At 40.2% G+C, this 23,182-nt stretch overlaps 1 protein-coding gene across 1 annotated transcript in view; it reads right to left on the reverse strand.

Annotated features, from left to right (window-relative positions):
• Positions 1–2,503: 2,503 nt before the first annotated feature.
• TMEM131 (transmembrane protein 131) overlaps positions 2,504–23,182 on the reverse strand; it is a 78,842-nt gene continuing 58,163 nt past the window's right edge. Inside the window, exons 29-40 of the mRNA XM_026849838.1 lie at positions 19,614–19,772; positions 18,467–19,062; positions 14,300–14,475; positions 12,940–13,067; positions 11,460–11,584; positions 11,153–11,311; positions 10,264–10,438; positions 9,815–9,936; positions 9,609–9,705; positions 8,468–8,565; positions 6,904–7,067; positions 2,504–3,539 (exon numbers count right to left, since the gene is read on the reverse strand). Of these exons, the coding sequence (XP_026705639.1) occupies positions 3,246–3,539; positions 6,904–7,067; positions 8,468–8,565; positions 9,609–9,705; positions 9,815–9,936; positions 10,264–10,438; positions 11,153–11,311; positions 11,460–11,584; positions 12,940–13,067; positions 14,300–14,475; positions 18,467–19,062; positions 19,614–19,772 (2,293 nt within the window). The 3' untranslated portion in view covers positions 2,504–3,245. The remainder of the gene's footprint in view (positions 3,540–6,903; positions 7,068–8,467; positions 8,566–9,608; positions 9,706–9,814; positions 9,937–10,263; positions 10,439–11,152; positions 11,312–11,459; positions 11,585–12,939; positions 13,068–14,299; positions 14,476–18,466; positions 19,063–19,613; positions 19,773–23,182) is intronic.

A 23,182-nucleotide genomic window follows, 5' to 3' on the forward strand; every position in this document is an offset into this window, starting at 1 on the left:
CTGTCCTGTTTAGATTTGTCCTTTAGATCCTGTTCTGATACAGTCTTACACTTTAACAAAATCTTAAAGGCCTTTCAAGAGCTTCTTGAAACACAATTCATACTAATTAAATGGATTTCACATGTTAGAGCCACACTTAACCTACTTCAGGCTTTCCGATTTTAGTAACAGGCCAGAAACTTTTCAGGTTTTCAGTCTGTTAGAGCTGGCAGAATAGAACTGCCCTTTAGGAGCACCAAAATAATTACCAAAATTAACAGTAATTGTTTCTCTTCCTTGCTGGGAACTTTGTATATTCCCAGTAGCTTCCAGGTCTGGAAGAGCTGACTAATGGTAGTTTGGCCCTGATGCTACTCTGAAGTAGTTTCAAAGAAGTTTTAAATTATCAGAATGGCTTCAAGCTCCCTGGTTTCCAGAACAGCCTGTCTTCCAAACACTTAAGCTGATTTTTCCTCTGGTCTTTTTAGCTGAGATGAACTTCCCTCACAGTCTGAGCTTCAGTCTTGTTCATTCTGCTTTCAAAAACACAGTCCACCCTTGCTTCTGAGGTTTTGACCTTACTTCTCCCTATGTTCTTTTATCTTAAGTTGTCCTTCCAGCAGGCTGCAACATTTTCAAAGCCATCTAAATTTTTATGTTAAGACTTAACATGTGCTTTGCCAAAAGGTCATTTTCTTTTATTTTTACCTCATCATAAGCTGTCTTCTCTGTTACTCTGTAATGACTGTGGATGCTTCTGGCTCATCACAATGCCCTGCCCCCACCCCCCCCATTTTCAGCAATTTTAGAAGTGTTTTCAATGCATGTGAAGAGTGACTATACCATAAAAGCTGGCAAGTAGACACCTCAGGGAGAAGGCAGCAAAACCTGCATTGTGCATGGACTTACCATACACAGAGGTTTCTTTAGAAATACCTAACTTCTGCCCAGATTTTATTTCACCTAAACTTTGCCCATTACGATTAGGACTTCTTTGTAAGGCAGCTCTTTTGCTTTCTTTAACTAGGCAGAACAGAGTGAAGGTGCTTTCCAAAATAACTGAGTAGAGAGAATGAAGATAGGACACTCAGAAGTAGGAAGGTTTAGGCCTAGGACATTTTCCTTATAAATTTGGGGAGAAACACACTTTTATTCCTCTCTTAGGAAACTGAAAGGTGTGTGTCAAATATCTTCACAGTTCAGGTTGTTTCACCCCTAGAAATTAAGTAATATTTAATCGGTGTTCAAGAAGAAATTATTCAAAAGAGCTGAGAATATTCTAAAGGCACAAGAGAACAGCTCACATTTTTTTGGAAAAAAAGTCTACATTACTTGTGTGTTGCCTTGTCTTGTTCAAAGGAAAGTATTTTTAAAGCAGAATATTTTTCCAGGCCTCACAACTGCTTAAACCACTGAGGACCATTAGTATCTCACAATTAGTTTCTGCTTCTATCTTCCACGGATAGAATATGGATTCTAATATAAACACCTCTGGGAAAATGAGGTGGCACATTACCTTAAGCAACTTTCACCTTGAAGTTACTGCTAGTTAGTTATCTTCCCAAATTCCACACACAGAGAAGCAGGCCCTGGCATGTCAGTAGCTTAACTACTTCTTTATTTTGCATGCAAAATGAGAGACTTGTTTACCCAGTTACTCAGAAAGAAATTGCATACAAATCCAAATTGAACATTTCATGACTTTGCATGGTTCTAGAAATACCCAAATTTTAAGAACAAAGGAGTTCTAGCAGAATCCTATTTCAGAGATCTATACCTTCAAGCTTCTGCTGGTGGCAGCATGAAAACAACAATGTTGAAAATTGTAGAGATTTTGTTTGCATGATGTGAGCTGGAAAAGTGGTCACTGTCTCAGTTATTTAACCCTCATATTTTGTTGCATACAATATTCCTTGTGGCATAAAGGTTTTATCTAAAATTGAGTCCTTACTCTTTAAAAGGATGGATTCTGATAAAAATCCACTGCAGTAAATTTTAAGCAGTGCCACTGAGTCACAATTTGTGTTGCTGGTGACTGCTAACATTTTTCTAATGGAAGGGTTCACTTTTACCTGGCTTTAACTCAGATGAAGATACAGTCACTGGGGCTTGCTTTACTGTTAATGAATTAAAACAGGACAGATAAATCATATCTAAAAATAGTAAGGATCTTGTTGAGACCTACACAAGAACAGTGTTACAAAGGTATGGGCGTAGCATCAACAGCAGCAGCTGCTACTGTACCTGATACTTGGAAACTTAAACAGTGTAGACATTTTTCCAGCATTTCCCTATCCAGTAAATTTGAGTGGGTGGCACTGTGTAACCCTAAAACCAATTTCTAATTCTCTGCTGCTAAACAAACCCATGCTTCTGAGATGCCAGGTTTCATCTGCAGTGAAGTCTCTATTACCATAGGCCCTACAGACAGTAGATTTTGGCCCGAAGGCGACCACCACCAAGCAAATTCCTGCATGCACAAGTTAAGAAAATACCATGAGAACAGAATTACAGCAGACAGATCTTGAAAAAAGCAGTATTTATTTTAAAGTACAACCCAAAGTTGTATCTGTAAGAAATGCACAAGGTATCTTGTTTCTTCCACAAGTCTTGGCTGTGTGCATTTCAGTTCAACTTAAAAATGCGTTCAGGTTTACAAATGTACAAACAGCACACAAAGTGTATTACAGTCTCAACAGAATGCTCTTACATTCAGCCATTTTGCTCTTAAAGTTTTGTGTTGGTTTTTTTTGTTGATTTTTTTTTTTTTTTCATTTTTACATTCTTAGAACCTGTGTTACCAAAGACAGCCTTATTTTAAAAAAATACTCTGCATTTTAGCACAAAGTGCCTTTTGATTTTAAATTAGAACTTGGAGGATAATACTGGAAAAAATTTAAAAACCCAAACCGGTACTTTTCATGAAAGTGTTGCATGCCAGGACTGTTTTTATAGTTCAAATTGTTTCCTAAATAAAGATGGCAGATGGTAAAATATGAAACCAGTGAAACTGTTCAGATTTACAGGCTTCAGCTGTAGTTGGGATTTGTGACCACACCCAGACTTTTTCAAGCTTATCTGCGATCTCACACTACCATATTGCAGGACAAACTTTTAAAAAGGAGCAAGTGAGGAAAGCATGACTGGTGCAGGGAGGTGGGGGGGTGGGAAGCAATGACCAGCAACAGCCTGAAAATGACGTTTCAAAAATTTGCATTCAGAATTGTATCATGACCTGGATTAGAGTTCTTTCCTTTTGCTTAACTTCAGTTTTCATGAGGATAGTGTGAATTAGACCAAGGATCTGAACTTCTTCTTCCAATTGTTGGGCTCCAAATTCTCCAGGGATTGTAGGTCTGTCCCATGTCTTCAGCAGGATTGGCAACGGTGGCAGTGGCAGGCGGAGGTGCAGCAGCGGAGTTTTCACTACCCATGAGATCAATGCCTGACAAGGCGTTCGCTGGAGTGGTGAAGGGAAGGCCACTGTTGAGATTACTTGACCAAATGGAACTGCTGAATGGAGTGGTGGACCACAGACCACTTGGGTTGCCGAGGATTGACTGCAGTAAAGACAGAGCCAGGTAAGTAGTAGTTCTGTAACCTCTATTTTCACCTTGTTTACAGCCCACTGAAAGAAAAGTATCTAAGCTGTAGCAAGCCTGCTGCAGAAGCCCTTCCATCTTCACCGCAACATGGAGTTTTCAACTCCCTTCACTAGAGCTTGCCCAGAGGAACCACACTACTAACAGTCACCAAACACATCTGGTAACTGCATGGGCTGCAGAGTGCAATTACATGACAGGCTTTTCAGCTGGTTTTAAGCTTATAAATCCCCATACCATTACTAATTTTAAGCACTACTAGTATTCAAGCTTTAACACAAGGGCCAAAAAGCTCAAGCTTAAACTAGATAGAATGAGGTAGATAAACATGGTTCAAGTCTCAAAAAACCCAGCAAAATTCAAGTTGTAATGGAAGGTAGCAGCAAAGTCTATTCCTTGATCCTATTTTGGCTGTTTGCAAACTTATCTCCTTGTATTCAGACATATCTGTACATTCTTGATGAACCTACCTGCATTCAGCCCCACTGTACCTCCCCACATTCCCAGTATATACTTTTTTCCCCCCATCCAAAATTTCCCCAGGTGAAGGTAGAGGGGATTGGAGAACTGGCCCTTTGTCATGGACTTCCAGTAAGTCTGTCCTGGCTCAAGACAGATGGAAGTCTCTGACAAATGCTCATGGTGCAGATGCAGATATGCTGCAACACATCACAAATGCATTTGGGATGCACAGGACAGGTATAGCAAGCTTAAGAACCCATGCAGAAATGAACAAGGCCCAGGTTTTGTCAACTCTTTTATTAAAGCCCAAACAGTAGCAAGCAACAAGCAGAGGAATCTAACCCCTGAGGTGGTGGAAAGTAATACCCGGAAGCAGCCAAAGATGGAGATGAGAAAGGTTAGCATAACTTTCATGCTAATATTAGCACAGGACCTGCTACATGTAGGCTTAACGCACTACATACCTCAGCGCCAACAGATTTAATGTACATAGGCTGTAAATTCAATTTGCAAATATACAGTAAACTTGCTACATCCAAAAGGCAGTGGACTTGTTGAGTAAGTGATGTAAGGTACAAACATTCTCATATTTGGATTTACTGGGAGGAATGGGACATCCCTTCCCAAGATCTCAACCCTTGGATAACGCACACTAAAGGTTAACCACTATTAGTGTACTCTGCATCTTAAGATTAAAATAAAAATCCCTTTAGAAAAATAAACAAGGTAAACTCTGAAAATGTCTTAGTTTCAGGTTTTTATTTTCTCCCCTGGAATGAAGAAGATATGCTTAGTCAGATCATACCTGAGATTAGTTGGACACTAACATGACCAAAAGATCCTCAAAGAATCTGATACTGAGGGTTGGACGGGAATTTTGAACACACTCAGGGGTTAACCAGGCCAACGTCATTACGACTCTCCAATGTCACTGAGATGTTGAGCCAAGCGAGGGTCACAGTTTATTACTGTTATATAAATAAATAGTTATATTTAAGCTATACAAGGATCAGACTACTGAGGCTACCGCAGGAAACACACATTCTGCTGCTCAGACACCAGCCCTAACACTAAATGTCCACTCTTATTTCCTCCTGTGGGCAAGAGCCAGGAACTAATTCCTATGTGTCCCAAAAACGTTTGGGAGTCCCTGATAGAAAGGCAATGGCTCATGAAGTAGAAGCCATCAGGAAAGGAGCAGCAGAGTACCTTAGGTGAGAGTGCTGCTCCCCTTCAGGTGTGGTGGAGGGAGGTACAAAACTACACACAGGGAAATGGAGGAAAGAGGAATAAGGGACTGTGGTTAGAAAGAAACCTGGGGAGAAGTACCAGCAATGCAGCAAGGCCTGAGGGGAGACAGGACCCAGAACTCAAATGCTATTTAGTACAGAAGCAGAGTTATGCATAAAAAGAGAAAGCAAGAGAAATAAGGAAGGAGGATAATCAACTCCCCAGAAACCTTCCTAGAAAAGAAGGTGACACAGAAGCCGCTATATGAGTGCTCTTTGCAAGAACAGCTTTGGCTCTTCTGCCAGAAAGGAGAAACAGGCAAAGCCCTGGCCTGGTACCTTAGAGCAAGGGCCTTCAGTGACAGGAATAGCCAAGCTTTCCTGTCCTGTCTCACCATAAGCACTTAAGTCACTATCATTAAAAAGGCTTTGAATATTTCAGTCTGTTTGCTGCTTCTTGTTTACTAAGTCATCTCCTTGAATAAGCTCCTAAAATGCCTTCCCTCCCCACTTCCACCATCAAAGTATTTAAAGGGAGAGACTGACAGTTCTTCTATACCATTTGTCTGGCTTCCATCTCAGTGCTTCCCGATGCACTCTTCCAAATATTTTTCAGAAGAGGCCAGGAAATATGTTAAGAGTTAGGAGCTAGAGAGATTGTTCTGGTTGTCCTCAATCCCTCCTTCTATCAAATGCTGAGAAATCTGCCCTCCAGGTGACCAGAAAGCAAAAAATCTCCCCTTACATAGTTTTAGGGAGGTTACAGCTACAGTTGTAACTGCATGACAAGAGTGGGATCAGTGAGTGTGTGTCTATAAGAAGCTGTGTGACCTTCTTCGGCTTCCCCTGCCCCCCGCCTTCCCCCACTCCATCTGAACTGCTACCAGGTGAAGTAAACACTGCCTCTTACTCACTACAAAAACATTTTCAGAAGACAAGATGAAGAACGATTTCAGCTGGCATTGAAGACAGCTGTTGCGGTATAAGTTTTATTCTGACAGACAGAGGCACAAGGATCAGAGAGCAGTTCTACAATCTGTGCAAAAGTTGTTTTTAATTCTTCTTCGGCTACTTTCAAGAGCTCCATCAAAATTAGTTGCCAGTTTAAATACTTCACCTTATGCTCAGTCCATCAGTGTTTTTACTAAACTGAAAGATAATTTTTTTTTAACCTTTTGTTAATTTAAAAGTAGGTGCAACATTGGATTCTGGAAGCAGAATCAAAAGTCTGAAAGTTATCAGATTGGCTGTTTTGCAACTGCCCATCAAACTGGAAGTGACAGGGGCAGTGCCCAGCCATGGCACAGGAGAATGATTCCTTCCACAATCCCAAAGCAGGTGGGAATGGAACATGCTTTTGTAAGTGCTGCAAGATGCTCTCGTGAGAAATACTTTTATGTGAAGCAATTTATGTGGATTTATCATCCACAGGTGAGCGGACTAATCACTCTTTGTCCAACATCCATGTCAACTTAACTACATGGAATGAGGAATACGTACAGCTTCCCTTTTCCTTTAACCTACAGTTGCTTTTTTCATCCAAATTTAAAAATCCTCTAAATTAAATTAGATGTTAGATACAGAACAGGTTGGTAACAGTAATAAATGCTGTATTTGGACTGAATACTTACTGCAGTTGTATGAGTCGGGGAACTTGAGCTTGTTGGCCAGGAGGGTACAGAATCTGTAGCTGAAGGATCCCAGATGGATGATGGAACATTATTGAATTCACTCCAGTTTCTTTGAACATCCTGCCCATAAGCAGATCGAGCTAGACCAAGTTTGCTAAAAACCTCTAAAAATAAAATGAAATAAAACTGAGTACATTACTCTTCCTCTTTTTCCAAGAACCACAGCAGACTGATACTCTTCACAGTTACTTCCCTATTTTTCTAGCAGGTTCTGCTGCAGCACAAGAATTGAGATTAGAAGAGGTCACACAGTAATACAGATCTCATCTCACACGCCCTGCAGCAGACAGTGACAACAAAGTTAGACTCACAGTTATAGCGGGGAAAAAAAGAGTTATATGCTTATTGTGTATAATTCGGTATCAGCCTATGGGATTTGTTCTTGCTATTATTTAGCCGAAAGTAGTCAGGGAACCAGGCAGAAGCACGGCAGGACCGAGTCCTGGCAGTTCCTCACAGCAAGTGTTAACTGCAGTGGAGTCAGCACCCGGGCTGAAGGAGCCTCTTGCAATCGCAGCTCCCGCTTACCTCCCAGCGCACCCTTTCCAGGAAACTCCTGGTATGTGGGGGCCCTGCCTGCGCCCCGGCCCAGACCCCATCTCTGCTACGGGAAGGAGAGGGCAGCACCAGTGCTCGTGGCTTACCTGGGGCCCACACACCGACCTGCTCCCAGGCAGCCTAGTGCTGTCCCGCAGAGTCACTGGTGCCCACTGTTGCCGACGAAGATGAAAGAACCCCATGGCAGGAGCTGCTATTAACTGCGGACCCCCAGCATTTTTCAGTAGACACGTGAATTTTTCAGCACATACATGATCCAATTTGCAAATGCAACATGGGAAGTTTGCTTGGCCTATCACCTTTTGCAAAACACCTTAAAAAAATCCCGTGCATCCCCAAACACGGTGTACAAATATCTGTAAGTACAGAGAGCACTGTGCCCTACAGTACTGCCTGCCTGCACCAAGGCCTAGCCCATCTCAGTAGTCATGTATGGAAAGTTTACTGAAATATTTAAAGACAGGAATTAATTGCTGGGTTTAGTATGCATCAGTTCATCATGTGGCTATTCAAACACTAGAGCAGAACACAAGAGGAAAGCAACAGGAGGGATGGGCCATTGCCTTGTTTATAAAGCAATGGTTTTATATAGGCATCAAGTGCTCAGGAAACCACAGGCCTAGTGGCACACTTCTGAGACCTACAGTAAAGCTTCAGGGGGAGGGAAGGAGGAGAGGAAGACTAAGGCAAAAAGAAGGATCAAGAAATTTTACTGAACCTGAGAAACTTCAAAACTGGGCATTTCCAGCCCAGCAAACACACTAAGAGTTTCCACCGACTCTCTTTGGGCTGAAACATAGAACACCCCACCAAAGTTTTAACACAATTTCCTACATAGTCCTCCTTTTTGGGGGCAGGGATGGGGACACTGTCTGTACTTAGACCAGTGGAATGGTTTCTTTACCTTTATTTGAATAGGAAAAAATACTTGAAAACAAAAACTCACCTCCAGTTAAGTTAAAAGAATGTCCAAATGCAGAGAATGAGTTGAGAGGAGTGAAGTCGGGACTGCTGGGATTGCTGATTGGACTCCACAAACCCGAACTAAATATTATGAAGCAATGGGAAAGCAATACACAACATGTTAACACAATAATACCGATGATATTAACTTGCTAGCCTACATACAAATGTACATGTACAAATGGTGATCAAGAGTTAGGAAGTCAGCTTGGTTTTGTTTTAACAAAAGATTTCAGTGAAATACCACTTTCCTGGGTATATACACACCCTTGGAGCAACATGCTCTTTAATGTGTAGACTGAGCTCCAACACAAACCTGAGTAGCTCTTTTGATCTTTTTCAGAAAACCTATAGGGTCTAAGGAATAGCACAGGGTGTTTTTAACAAGCAGATAAAATTTAGAGCAACTCAGAAGGGATACAAATGCTCACATTCTAGCTCATGGACAAGCTTCTTGAAAATACAGATGAGTTAACTGGAACCAGTGATAAACATTTACAAAACCAAACCAAACCCCCACCCACAAACTGCTCAGAAAAGGAATTCCTTTGCGTATTGAAACTTCAAGTCTCTTTCCTATTCCAGAAAGGTTACCAGACAATCCCCGCCTTTTACAACTGAGAGAGATGTGCACTGTCTTTTCTGACATGTTTTGGCAGTGTGTCTTGGGGAACGTGACTGAGCACAGCTCTTCTGCTCCTATGCAAAGCCCAGTGATAGTTCTGGTCTCGGTGTTAAAAATGGGAGTGAAAGATATTGTTGTACAGCAAGGTATTCTGCTTGCAAACTATTTTAAGTGACCTTGGTATGCATTCCTCAGTACTGAAAGTCAAGTTGATTTCTCGTTGTTCAGACACCTGGGGAACACAAGACTATTGAGTTACTTGGAACGAATGAGGAAATAGTCCCCATCACATCCAGAACATCCTTCTCTACTTCTGGGTCAGCTCTAAGTTCCATTTTTTTTTTTGCAAGGTGAGATATGCTGCACCCAGACTTCAAAGAACAGTTTAATAAAAGGAACAAACCAGAATGAATTGTTACTACCTTCCATAATGCCAATAACAGCTCACAATCTTCTTCTCTAGGGGCCTAGGTATTTGCCTAGAGAATATAAAAATTACCTGTCAGAGCCATCACTGTCAACAACTGTGTGGGAAATGCTAATATTGCTGGAAACATCTGTCTTGCTTGGAGAAACCTTTGGTAAACCACTACCACCTGCAAGAAGAAAAAAAAAATATATAAAATGAGTAAAATAAAAACCACAAAATAACAGAATTTCAGGAAATATTCAGAAATATTTAGAACTCCAAGCTGGTTCTAGTACCTGGGCTCTTGTCGTAACCTGCAGCTACAGCAGCAAAAGTGGGGTTACCATTCCTGCCTGGAAGAGAAGCTGCCTTTGCCAGCTTATGTTTGGTACCATTAGGCTGCTTGCTTTTCGTTTCACTTAAAGGAGAAAGAAAAAAAAAGTGTAAGGTTTTGGACTTCAGCAGTTTGGTAAAAAAAAGCAGCAATTTAAGCTAGCATTCATGAAAATGTTAACAGCAGCTCAACAGTTCATGTAATTGCACATTTTTCCAATCTACCAAGTCGTAAGAAACCCCAGAGAAATATAAATAGCACAGTAAGATATGCACAGCAGTATCTGCAAAAAAGCAGTTTCCATGGGAAGAGGAAATGGGTCTGAGAAGAGGGAGACGTGCTGTATGAAGCACAGGGGTTCCACAGCGTTCTGGGCTTGGGAAGGCAGTCGAAGGGCAGACTTAGACTCACTTGCTGCAGCTGCTGTTGACAATGCTGCTGTAAGTGCCTCCTCGGGGCCCAAAAGCAAACGATGCAGGAGGAGGAGGAGGAGATGGAGAGGCGGGTGTCGGCGAGGGCTGTCGCTGTTTCAGGAAAGCATCTGCATTCAGGGTTTGCAGTGAGAGTTTATAAAGGTTGTCCGTAGCTATAAAGAGAAACACAAAACATCTTCCTGTAGTATTTACATTACATTACAACAAAGGGGAATTATGACAAAGGCTGTTCCCAGTGACCAAAGAAGTAGCTCCTTCTTTATGTTCACCTATCGTTATTCAGGTTTACTGCCTATTTTTGGAGAGATCGTACTGCAATGAAAGCACCAAGATAAACTGGTTTGTACAGAAGTAAGAACCTTTCTAAGTGAGTGCTGTGGAGAGGGATGACTTTATGCTCACGTGCAAGAGGAAGGTGATTTCTGTTCCCACACATGGGACTTACAACACAACCAAAAAGCTTACAATAGTGCCCCACGCTGCATTAAGGTGTTTTCAGTGTTCCCTCTCTCAAGGACGAATCACTGAATTAGTTTCAACTCTGGCTGCAGCAGACCTGACCAAGCAAATCCCCATCTGCTGTAGAAAATACATTCATATTCAAGCAGTAATTCTCATTTCCTCAATTTTCCCAGTAGCTTCTGAATCCTGTTCATCACTGGACAACCACAGAATGGCCCATGTTCTGCCCATGTGGTTTCAAACCTCCCAACTCGTACTAGATGCTATCAATACAAGGCCCTCAGCAGAAGACAGGAGCACAACTATGCAGTGAAAATGAGAGAGGAAGATTATAAACAGACCAAGCCTACCTACAGATATTCATTGCAGAAGACTAGTTCTGTCATCCTCTAGCCATTACTTACAGCTGCCAGCTTTGTGAAGCGGCACAGAGTCCCACTCTGGTGGTGGAGAATCCTTTTCCCCTTCTGAGCTGCTGGTGTTTCCTAGCTCCTGTCCAGAACCACCAGGGAGAAATTTTGCTAATACTGATGGCCTGCTCTCCATTAACTTACTGTTGGGACCTATTAGAACAAAAGAAGAAAAGCAAGTCTGTGCATAATAAACTGAACAGCTTTCTTTGCACACTGGACTTAGAATTAAGCACTCCAGAGGGGTTACAAACAACCAAATAAAACTTCGAGGTATTTATAAAAAATAGCCTCACACTACCTCTCGTTTTGGGGAGGTTTCTTGATTTAGACCCATTCGTCAAAAGGTGCTGGGTAGATATCTTGGATGGAAAGGTTTTGCGCTGCTTGTTTTCCATCGGGGGAGTATAAGACAATTCCAAGGAACTAAATGAAAACAGAGATCCATTTATTTTTAAGCGCTCTGAAGTGCTGAAGAGGAAATTTTTTTTATATATGCTATACGGTCTTACAAAAGACTGGTCTCCTGTGGCTTTCTTATGTCAAACTGATGCTCATCTTCAAAGCTATTCATAAGCAGGGTTTTGTATTTCTCCTATATGCAACTCCACCCTTCCTCAGCCCCGGCTCATTTTCTACCCACACTGCTCTACACAGTTATTAGGGCTTTCATCCTGGAGCTCTGGGATTACAAAACCTGCTTGATTATACAGAGGCAACAAGAGATGGCAACTGCCTTTTTACTCTGCCCCCACACACTCTTGTTAGATCGTTAAGATATGCTGTTGCCCTGAATGCACAGGATCATCTTTTAGTTGTTGACATCAAACTACTCAAACCCACCACCAAAATCCATTTGGCTATATACTGTTCTTTTTCTCCAGCTATTTGATTGTGTCTCTCAGACTTTTTAGGGAGGAACTATTTTACCCATTTCTTGCACAATTCCAAACTAGCTCTCATTGTGGCCTTTCAATACTGTCACATGTCATGAACTTGTGTTTTATATGATAAAGGAAAGCAGATGATGGTAAGAATAAATAAGATAAAGAAGAGACTTTGCCAGGCAGTGTTTTCAGAAATATTTTGAAGAATATTTATACTAACTAGTAATCCCAGTTAGTCCAATATTAATTACAGCAACAAGAAAAGCACAGGCCAATATACCATGCCTCAGCTTGGTAAAGTTTACTTCTGTGGCATTTGGATACCAATCTGATTTCAAAATTTCAGAATACTCTTTCAGAATCAACTAGATCTAGTAAGACTAAGGTTTTTCATTTTTCCCCTTTCTACCATCTGCAATCAACTGCCTGCCAGTAAGGGAAAGGGACTGGCAGCCGCAGCAGCCTCCTTTAATAACATATCCAAGACTCGGATCTTACTCTGCAATACCGAAAAGGAAATTGCACGTCTGTAATTTCACCAAGGGCAACCAAAGGCACTCGTGTTAGCGCTGGCTTACTGTGCTGCCACTAGAAGCTCCTGTAGAAACATTAACCCCATTTTGTGTATGTGATACCAGATACAAAAAAACTTAACATTGATTAACCTGATTTTCTTCTCTGGATTTAGTTCTCATTTTATTTATGTACTTAAATAATTTATTATTTACAAGCTTCAGATATTCCCTGATATCAGGAAGGAAGAGGAAGCTGCTTAAAGGTATCTGCTGTTGACATCAGGCAGCCTAGCAACCACAACGGTTGAATGCACAGATTTTTATCAATCCATCTTCCCTTCAAGCACGATGCCTTCTCTCCTAAAAAGCCTTTGCTTACCTGGTTTTCACATCTACAGGGTTTTCTTTCTTGATACTTGTTAGCGGTTTTTTACTTTTCTGTTTCACTTGGACTATTTCATTTTCAGGTTTTTCTGGTATAACTTTTCCCTTTTGTTTTTCAGGTTCCTATAAAAGACATTATAACATGTTAATATATTAATGAAAAGTCAAGTCCCTCTTGCATCACAACATACATAGTATAAATCAGACTGAGGCAAGAATGCTATTTGAAAATGTGCATTTTTACAGCATAGAAGGTTATTTTTTTACTACTTAGTGAGTATACCTATAAAACATGCTATCTATTTTTTCCTATTTGGAGAAGTAGAAGTCAAAATACCCAGCAAATTAACGTGCTTCAAGGAGATTGGATGTTTGCAAACACTCCTCAGGCCACAGCCTCCAAGGCTACTTAAAAAGATGCCAGTTCTGTACTGAGAGCTATGCTGCAGCTGCTATATGCAGGCCAGGCATCTAAAACAGATTCTACAACAAAGCAAAGAACACAAGTGACTTCACCATCCAATTTATTATTTTTTAACTACACTTCTAAGACTTTCAGAATAAAAGTATACTGTCAAATAGACATCCTCAAAAAGCAAAGGTGATTTTCAAATGAGACTTTACCAAACTGTAACTTCTAAAACATATTACATGGATTTCTTTTCTTTTTTTCCCCAGCTAGAATCTCTACCTTTTCCAAAGTTCAAAGACATGTCAAAATTTAGGCTTGGTTTTCTTCTCTTTGTAATTGATTACCTTTGCTGTGTTTGGTTCCCTAGCACATGCTTTAAGACAAAATATTTAAGACCACCTGGCCACTACACAAATTGTCAAGAGCTTTCGAGTTCATTACCTAAAAGCATGTAAGCCAAATGAATAAAATAAAGGTAGAGCTATTGTCAAAGGTAATTAAGTCAACTACCTGCTGACAAGTTACCTCCAGCGCAGTGACCCTTTGTATCAGCTGAAATGCATGGTTTTATCACACAACTTGATTATCGAGTAAAATTGGTATTGATACTTTGGCATTTTACTCTGCAAATAGACTAGGCTAGGAGTGTGCAGAGAGACAGTTACCACAGTGCTGCTGACAACTGGTGGCTTATTCAAACCACAGTAATTCAAGCATCTTCAGTCCTGAGACTACGTGTTTCAAGCATGTTCACACCTGAGAGCAGATTCTACAGAGAAGTGAAGGCAAGGATTGGGAAATGTTTTTTAATTACCATTCTTCTTTGGTTAGGTAGTACAGTATATGAAAGCTGAGGGCAGGGTGGGAGGAAGAGCCTGTATTCCTGCTCTAACAGGTGACCCGCCAGCAACACAGGAGCCTCCTTCTAGGAGCAGTGCCGTACCTCTTTGAGAAGTGGTTCTGTATCTGGATTGGAGGTTTCGGTTGTGGTTGAAGAACTGTCATCATCTGCCAAGGAATCCTTCAGTTCATCCTCCTGTTGCTTTCCTTTCCCTCTTCTGTCCTTTTCTTCCCGCTTCTTCTGTGGCTTAGACTTGCGCTGAAGTGTTTTCCCTTTCCCTAGGAAGATAAGGTTGCTTCAGATTCTCAATACTCAGAGATTAGTTCATTTAATTTTAGAGGCAAACCCACATGATTAAGTCTCTGAAGTTGTCTGTTACATTAGATCACTGTTTACAGCCACTTCACACCAAATGTGAGCAATAGCATCAAACCTGAAGACCTCTGATCTCCTGAGCCCTACCTCCATCGCCTTGCTGCAGATCATGGCCATCTGGCTACCTATAATTCTTCTCTGCTCTGTTCCTGGCATTCCTTTTAAACACCTTAGAATCCAGTTTGACCGTTTAACCATGTGAGACTAGATTTAAACACAAACTTCTGAAGTGGGTACTTTATTATCTGAACAATTGGAAGAACAGAAATTATTAGCATGCTTATCAGTTAAAAAACCAACTTGCACTAAGACTAGAGCAGATGACAAAAATTGCTAATAGTATTTGTCTAGCAAAGAGGTAAAAAAAAAAAAAATCAAACCCCCAGAACCTGAAGATCTCACACCCAAGTACATTTTCTTGACATATTTTATCCTTTCAGAGTGTGCTATTCTAACAGGTATGACTAAGCTGACTATAAAATAGTTTGGCTTGAGGAACTGAAGTGTTACTGCATCTCAAAGGAGGGAAAACAATCCATTAAACACTTCAGGGGATGTTTAATCAATTGTCTTGGAGCAATCCACATATAAATAATACTACTTGAACAATTGATTATGTTTTTCCTGCCATTTCTGCAGGCTAACTGAAATGTAGCATAGTATAAATTCAAAATGTAGAGGTTTAAGAACCTTTAAAAGCAAGCCAGAGGTCTTGACTTGCAAAATAGGCATGATTAGGCTCCTGGGGTTAAAACCATGATCAAAAAAAAGCACCAATACAGAGGAACTCTGTGTGCACCTATGTGGAGTCATCATCATCTTACCATCACCTCTCGTTACTCTTACAGGATGAGTGCACTCACAATATTCTTAATATCTTTCATTAGATACAAGATATGCTTTTACCAATAAGATCTGTCTTAGATACTGCCCTTCAAATTGAGCATTCTCATTTACAAGCCATACAGCTTCTGGGATGGACGTGATAGTTCACTCAAGTAAAGACTTAATTAACCTGCACTGAATAACTGGATTCAGCCCCTAGTGGGATTTGTTTCCGCTCAAGTCAGAATTGAGTCTGGAAGCACAATGACAGCTGTCGTATTTCACTGGGCAAAACATTCCTCAGGGAAAGTTTGTACCAAAATATACATTTGGCTTCAGTATTTTGGCAAATACCAGATACTTATCAAAGGGTAGAGCCTTCAAACTTTGTGGGTTTTTTTCAGACTTAAGATCAATGTTTTCAGTATCAAGAACAACAAAAACATTGCAGATAAAATACTCTTTTTAGCATGAGTGCAAATAGAAGTGAAAATACAAGTAGATCTCTGTGTGGAAATTTTCTAAAGGTCAGCTTCCAGCTCACTGGGGGTATTCTAGTTTTGCCTCAGAAGGCCTCGTTCTAAGATCTGCTTCAAATTTAGTCTACATTCAGGATTGCTGAACAGTTTAATGTTCATCATTAGAAAAAATGATGTAAAATGTTATCATGACATAGAAATATAAAGTAAAGGAGCTGTTTAACAAAAATCTAGTGTAATCTCCGCAGCAGTCTGCTGGGACCCAAGTATTAGGAAGCTGCAACAGAACCTTGTAAAGATGGGAATCCTGCACAGGGTATGATGCCAGTCCAGAAGCTACTGTTTCTGCAAATGTTTGTGACTAGCTCTAGCTATTTATCTAATGAGAAACATCAACGTATGTAGATCCAGATAGACAATGGAATTTCCCCCTATGGTTTTACATTTTCAAAGAGGGCAAATGGAAACTGGCAAGTTTTATTTGATGTGCTGGGCTTTTGCGAGTCAAGGTACAGCTTACAGATGACATTGGGGTTATTTCATAAAGCTTGTCAAAAAAAGTCTACGTGCATAAATTTGATTTATTGATCTGTGACAATGAAGAGGTCAAGAAAACTACCTGAACTGCAAAATGTAACATGCATAATGTATTTTGCAACACAGAATATGTTTAAATACTCAGTATACCACCATGCCAAAGCACAAATGATGCAAGCCTCTAACAGGAGCAAAACTGTGAATTTATTTGAATGAATGTGTAATCAGGAGAAAGTTACAAACCAGGAAAGTAATGCCAAAAAAATGGAACCCATGTATGTGATTAGGAACTAAGTATTTCATCATCACTTAAACAGCTTTTGAAATTGATAGACAAATCAACACAAGCACCCATCTCAAGAAAATGCATTTAAATGTAGTTGAAAAAATGTAACTAAAGGTCTATCAACACTTAGGAGCAGCTATTTACTAAGACAAGCTCCCAATACATATACTCCTAGAAATTACTATAGGTACAAAAACGTTAACATAGGTACACTACATTATTTGGATCAGGAACTTGTATCTGAAACCAAACTCAGTGGTCCCCACATGCTGTGTAGCTGCTGCATCATACAGCAGGACCAGTGTGCAAGAACTTGTTCCTTTTTAGGTTGAACTACTTTAGGTGGAACACATGCTCCAGAAGCGCTCCCAGCCCTGGATCAGTCCACCGTAAATCCATTCAGACACAACCCGCGAGGACGTTGCATCCTCACTACCAGCCATTTTGCTTTCCAGAGCTCCAATACTGTAACATTTGCTAACCCCAACACTGCCTATGAAACCTATCTACAGTCATGTCATTTGCTGGAGTATTATTTAGACTTTATGAAACTAATAAATGACAAACTGATCATAATTATCTTGAGATTAATTCCCCCCAACCACATCCCCTTGTCTAAACTAAAACAAACAAAAAAAAACCCCAGAAATCAGGTAGCATATTTCAGCAGTATCCCAAACCCTTGAATACCTTTAGAGTTCCCACCTTGAAAGTCCAGGTGCATCATCACTTCTATTCTGAACTGTTTAAGGACTTTCTGCTCATTACTACTTAACAGAGTGAGGCTCTCCTCTTTGGTGGTGCATCATCATACAGATGCTTCAGGGTTTATATGCCTTCCCACCATTCATTTTCTTAACTTTATCTCTAATAATCAACACAGTATCAGCACTGTTTATGTACAACAGTGTTAGAAGAAAGTAAAAAAATCACTTAGAAATAAACACATTAAGATTAAATTTATAACCACGTTACTCTGGGACATGACAAATGGCCAATACAAAAAGCATGATTAGAAGTTCTAATCTGACAAAAGATTTTATATGGAGGAAAATAACTGACATAATTTTAAAAGTCTGAATGTATCTAATGTATGAAATCCATTTTAAGCATTAAGACAATCGAAAAGATGCATAAACAATTCAAACTCAACTCTAACCTCACGCAAAGGTGAATGCAACTTATAAACACAGGTACCATATGTTAATTTGCTGACCACCTGACACCAAGTATTTTCTGCAACTGCAAGCCTGGGCATGAAGAATTCCATTCCCAAATGATACCACAGGGGTTTACAGAGCTCTCTCTCTTCCCCCCTCCCTGTCTTGGTTTTCATAATACACTAGGACAACTTTCCCCAACCCTCAGCCCTAAGTACAAATGGGTCTTTTCCTTTCCCTAACCCCTGGCCCCAAGTCCAAACAGTGGAGGTGGGAAGGATGGATGCTAACCCAAAGGCAAAGGAGTAGCAACCAAAAGCATCTTTCTTCTTCAGAGGGTCACACATCTAAATATTCACACTTGCTTTCATCAAAATGTTCCAAAAATTCTGCAGGAAGAATCACAACCTAGCACTGCACGTAGAACCTTGCTGCCATAAAATGAGTAAAGGGAGTGTTGAAGACACAGGCACATAAAGCAGGGCAGGGAACAGCTGAGAAGCTATCACTTTCCACGCTATGAAAACATGACCTTTACGGTTGATTAAATCTTGTTCTGTGGCTTACATAATGAATCATCCTGTTAAAAAAAGCAAAATTGTATTACCTTTGTTTTTTGCTAGTGGAGATGGGGGCTGCTCTGTAAACACATCTGGGGAAGGGGATTCTGGGTGGTCAAAGTCTTTTTCCATAGTTTCTATGAGCCCAGTGAGATCCGAATCCTCTGAGCTGTGCCTTCTGCTGCTGGCACACTCGCCGTGAGGGGGGCTCAGAAGCGGTAGCTGTGGCAAAGCACTTTCAGTCTGTTGCTCTTGCTGCTGGGGCCCGGATGCTGGGGGTTGCTGGAGGGGCTGCTCTGCCAAAGCTGCTGCCTGCTGCTGCGGCGGCTGCTGGCTCTGCCTCGTCCCCTTGGCTCTTTTGCCCGCGGCATGAGTCTGAGCTGTGGCACCTGAATCCAAGGTAAAGGGGCCCGCTCTGTTCACGGACTGCATGGAAGCTGCTTGTGCTGAAGTCCTGTTAGGTGTGCTTGAGCTGGTTTTGGATTTGATATTTTCAACATCAGGTGCATTTCTATTGCTGTGAAGGTGTGGTGCTGCATTGCATTGTTTATGACTCCCTGCGCTGGATCGTGAAGACGAACTGCCTGCTCCATAGATCCCTCTGGATGAACTGTGATTAGAATCTGATCCAAGCGTGTTCAAGCTAGAAGAACAACAAGTGTTTAAATATACTCTACGATGTTTCCATTCTTCCACAGGAGAAAAGAATCACTATATCCAAAAGAATCCTTGAACTGCACCATTCTTGGCACATAACCAACAATAATGCCTAAAACTTGTTGGACAAGTCAGTAGCCTTTACCACTTCCTGTTCACTCACTCACTGTACATATGAGCAAAAACACAGTAAAATGACAGTCAATATATACCAAAAGGAGATGATCATCTTTTAACTTAAGACACCAAAGAAAGACAGGAACTTCTGGCCTGTAATTTTTCTGCAGTCTCTACCTTCCATTTTTGAGAACATTAACAGGAAATTTGATAGGGTTTGGTTTCATTTGGGATTTTTTTTTCCCCAAAAAGATTAATATTCCTCACAATCAAAATCCATCTTTTTTTCAAGCCATCTTTTTAAAGTAACTGGGAGGCTCTTTATTCATTCACCTGTCCTAAAGAGAAGTGTTACTTTCTTACTGACCTTGTAACTACAGAGGGGAAAACATTCCACAAACAACCTAAACATGTACTCACTTTCCATCAGATGAAATTCCAACTATTCTCCTGAGATCAAGTGGCCTTCCCATATCAAAGGGAGGGTTTGAGGCCTCAAAGGACAAGCGTCTCCTAAATGGCTCCCAAATTCCTTGAGCTTCTAGATAGGCTGTTCCAATTACCAAGAGAAAGAGTACACTGCAGAGAAGAGAGGCATCATCTAAGTATTTCTTAGTTTTGAGCATTTTAAGTTTAATGAATCTAATCACACAAGCAATGTACTGAAAAGGTACAAATTGCATCCAAACCACAACTTTGTCCAATAAAAACATAAAATACACAAGTCTAGTGTGAGATACACGGTACTACCACTGAGAATGGAAGGTAGCTGCAAGTTTGACATGCAGTTGACAAGAACATCAATTCAAAAGAAAGAGAGATACAATATTAAAATGGCATCCAAGTGGTCAGCAGCTCTCACAGCTTGTTGGTGCAATTCAATTTTAAAAGCCCTCTGCACAGAATTGTACTGCTGCTTAGAGAAGTAAAATTTAAGCATATTATTTCAAGGAGTTTTACAACTAACTGCATCTGCTGCAATACCGTGTTTAGGAGTTCTCCACTTACATAACGCACTGCAGTGAACTATATTTTTGAATGAAGCAATAAAACCACTGCAGAGACCTTCACTGCACTGCTATCGATTTCAGCTTCTAACAGGTGGGAGTTTCGGGGGGAGGAGACACAATGACGATGACTAAAGCTTGCCTTGCCTATTACCCTAAAAATTTTATGAGAAAAGAACTTTAAATTAGCAACTTCACCTTCTGTTCTCCCCCCTATTCTGACTTCCAGTTTTTCTAAGCCAAATGTATGAAAACCAGCATCAATTCACACAAAAGGATGAGATACTTCTTGGTTAATTTTAGCCAAGAGTCTAGTCTAGGTACAGTCTTTTAACTATCACCAAAAATACAAGCAACTCTGGAGACCAAGGCAGCTGTTGATACCTAGCTATCAGTGTTTTTTTCCCTGCCTCAGGGATTAAAAAGGATTCTAGATGCATAAACAGATGGCAGAAGGTAGGAAAGATCATTTTCATCCATGATGTTAACAAGCAACAGAAAAGCTAAAGAAATAGGGGAATTTTTCAGACAAGCTTACACAAATTGTTATTCAAAAGATTAATGCTTGCTGTTGGTGCCATGCCAATCAAAAATGAAGTTATGTGAGGAATTAGGTATAATCTCCTTCACCTGTTAACTGTAATCCATGATGCTCTTTGAAAGTTTCACAAGACTGATACCAACAAGAGCGTCACATCTCTACCACCATGGTGCTACAAAAACGGGATGGAGTGCACAGGGTTTTGGTGAGGTGGGTGGCAATTTTCCCCCTCAACCCCTCAGCGCTCCCCTCACAGTATCAATGCTGAGCTCCACAGAGGTTGTACAGGGGAGGCTGCAGTTTAAGGTCATCTTGAGGGCTTTTCCTGTGCTCCTCTCTGGGTAAGGACTCTAATCCCTCTACATAAGCCAACTTTGGTGTTTTGACAAACAAATACCAGCTTTGAAATGAAAAACAGAACAAATCTTGTTTTGGGGTCTTTTTAACTGCACTTTCTGATTTTGGTGTGGTGGTGGGAGCAGTGGTGGTTAAGGTTTTTTGCTTTTTAATAAAATTATTGAAAAAGTGTTCATGTCATTACAAAATAAATCAGTGTGGGGAACACTACACAGTGGAGAGTAACCTGGTCTAGACACTTAAGAATGATCTGGTACATCCCTCTTTCCCCCGATGGTTTTATCCTGGAGCACACACATCCCTCATTGCCAAGTTTTTCACAAAAAGGACTGGCTCCTTTGTCGTGTTTGCACATACCCTATCAAGCTGGACTTCAAAACCTGGAGCCACAAGTACAGTAACAATTCAAACCAAGAGTGATTTAGGGAAGGCAACAACACCACCTTATCAAATTAAAAACATGAACTAGTCAAACTCCTAGAGTTGTTCATTCCTAGAAATTAGGGATAGCTTTGCAACAATATGGAAGTATTGTTTTAGTGGCAACTAGCAAATCCCTGCATGATGGCATCCTAGAAGTTAGAGGCTGTCTGTGCACAGGATCCTTGGAATATTATGAAATGGTTACATTAGGATTCTTCTCTAGTTTAATGCAAAGCAGGGTATTTTGTACTTGTAGAAAATAGACATAGTGAGAGAAAGGATTAGTATTATGTATTCTTTTGTCAAGTCTAATTAACAAATACAGTACATATAAAATTATCCACACAAACTACACTTACAAGCTGACAAGTATTATTTGCTTTGTCAATAAAGAAAAACTAAGCTTATAAATTTCTAGCAAACATACAGAAGAAAACCACTTAAGTACTACTCAGCACTTTCCAAGTAATGCAATATTAGTTTAGAAACAAACTTTTCTAAGTAACAGAATTTTTCCTGCTACTTAGGAAAATGCAGTTTCCTAAGTAACACTGCATTACTTAGGAAAGTGCTGAAGAGTCAAAAAAGAAAATGAAGCAACTGTAACTGTATCTTCTCTATTTCTTTTATCTATCCCTAGAAGGAAAGATAGCCTAACTGAACATTTATGTAATATAGTACAGCAAAATGGAAGAGCTGCTATCTTAATATGAAAAAAAAAAACAACCCAAAACCCAGGAATATTACATATCTGTGATAATGCTTTGGCTTTCCATCACACAGAAAGACCACTTTTTCATCACAGGCATCTTAAGCAGCAATCCATCTCACACTAAGATGTAAGCTTAACACTAATGAAAAAGGAAAACCAGCATTTGTTGTTACTGATAAATAACAACTTAAACTGATAAGTTTCTATGCTAGGGTTTTCTCTGGATAAAGGCAGTGGGGGATGAGCAGGGACACATTTATAGCCTCAGATTTCAAATACATAGAAGATAAGTGGAGGTTAGACTAGGAGAACACAGTGGAATTTTCAACTCCTATTTCAACCAGCCATAGGTAACACGTGTCTGTTTGAGAAAAAAAGTGCATTAATATGCTACTATGTAACCTCTGAGTGTGCAGTGTGGCAAACAATGCCCTTCAGGTTCTCAGAAATCCCATTATTAGTATCACCAGTTGTCTGTCGCATCCAAGTGGCAGTAAAGTTAAATTCATCCAAGGCATCTGATAAGCTCATTACAGTCACTGCCTCGTATCTCTCTAAAGCACAATACTCCAGAAGGATGCTTAAATTTCTATGGGAGTTCACAGGTAACAGTGCTTTAATACCTAATTTGATTCAATTTTGGCTTAATTATCAAAAAACCACACATTACCAGAGTTAAGAGCAGTATGTATCTCACTTAAGGAGACAAGCCCAAGCAAGAAGTATATTATTTTGTCCTCAGTTTGAGCAGAAAGTCAGTCGTCCTCAGCCTTAAACAGTTCCCACTCAATCCATAGTATCATTTATTAATTTGCTTTCCTTTTTCACCTCACCTTCTTTTATCTTCCACCAATATACTGATGTATAACATATTTTATATATATATACACACACACACACACCATACAAAAAAAAATATATATATATATAAAAAACCCACATATAATAT

Source organism: Athene cunicularia (genome assembly GCF_003259725.1).
Source record: "Athene cunicularia isolate RWA chromosome 1 unlocalized genomic scaffold, athCun1 chr1_part1, whole genome shotgun sequence".
Classification (NCBI taxonomy): domain Eukaryota; kingdom Metazoa; phylum Chordata; class Aves; order Strigiformes; family Strigidae; genus Athene; species Athene cunicularia.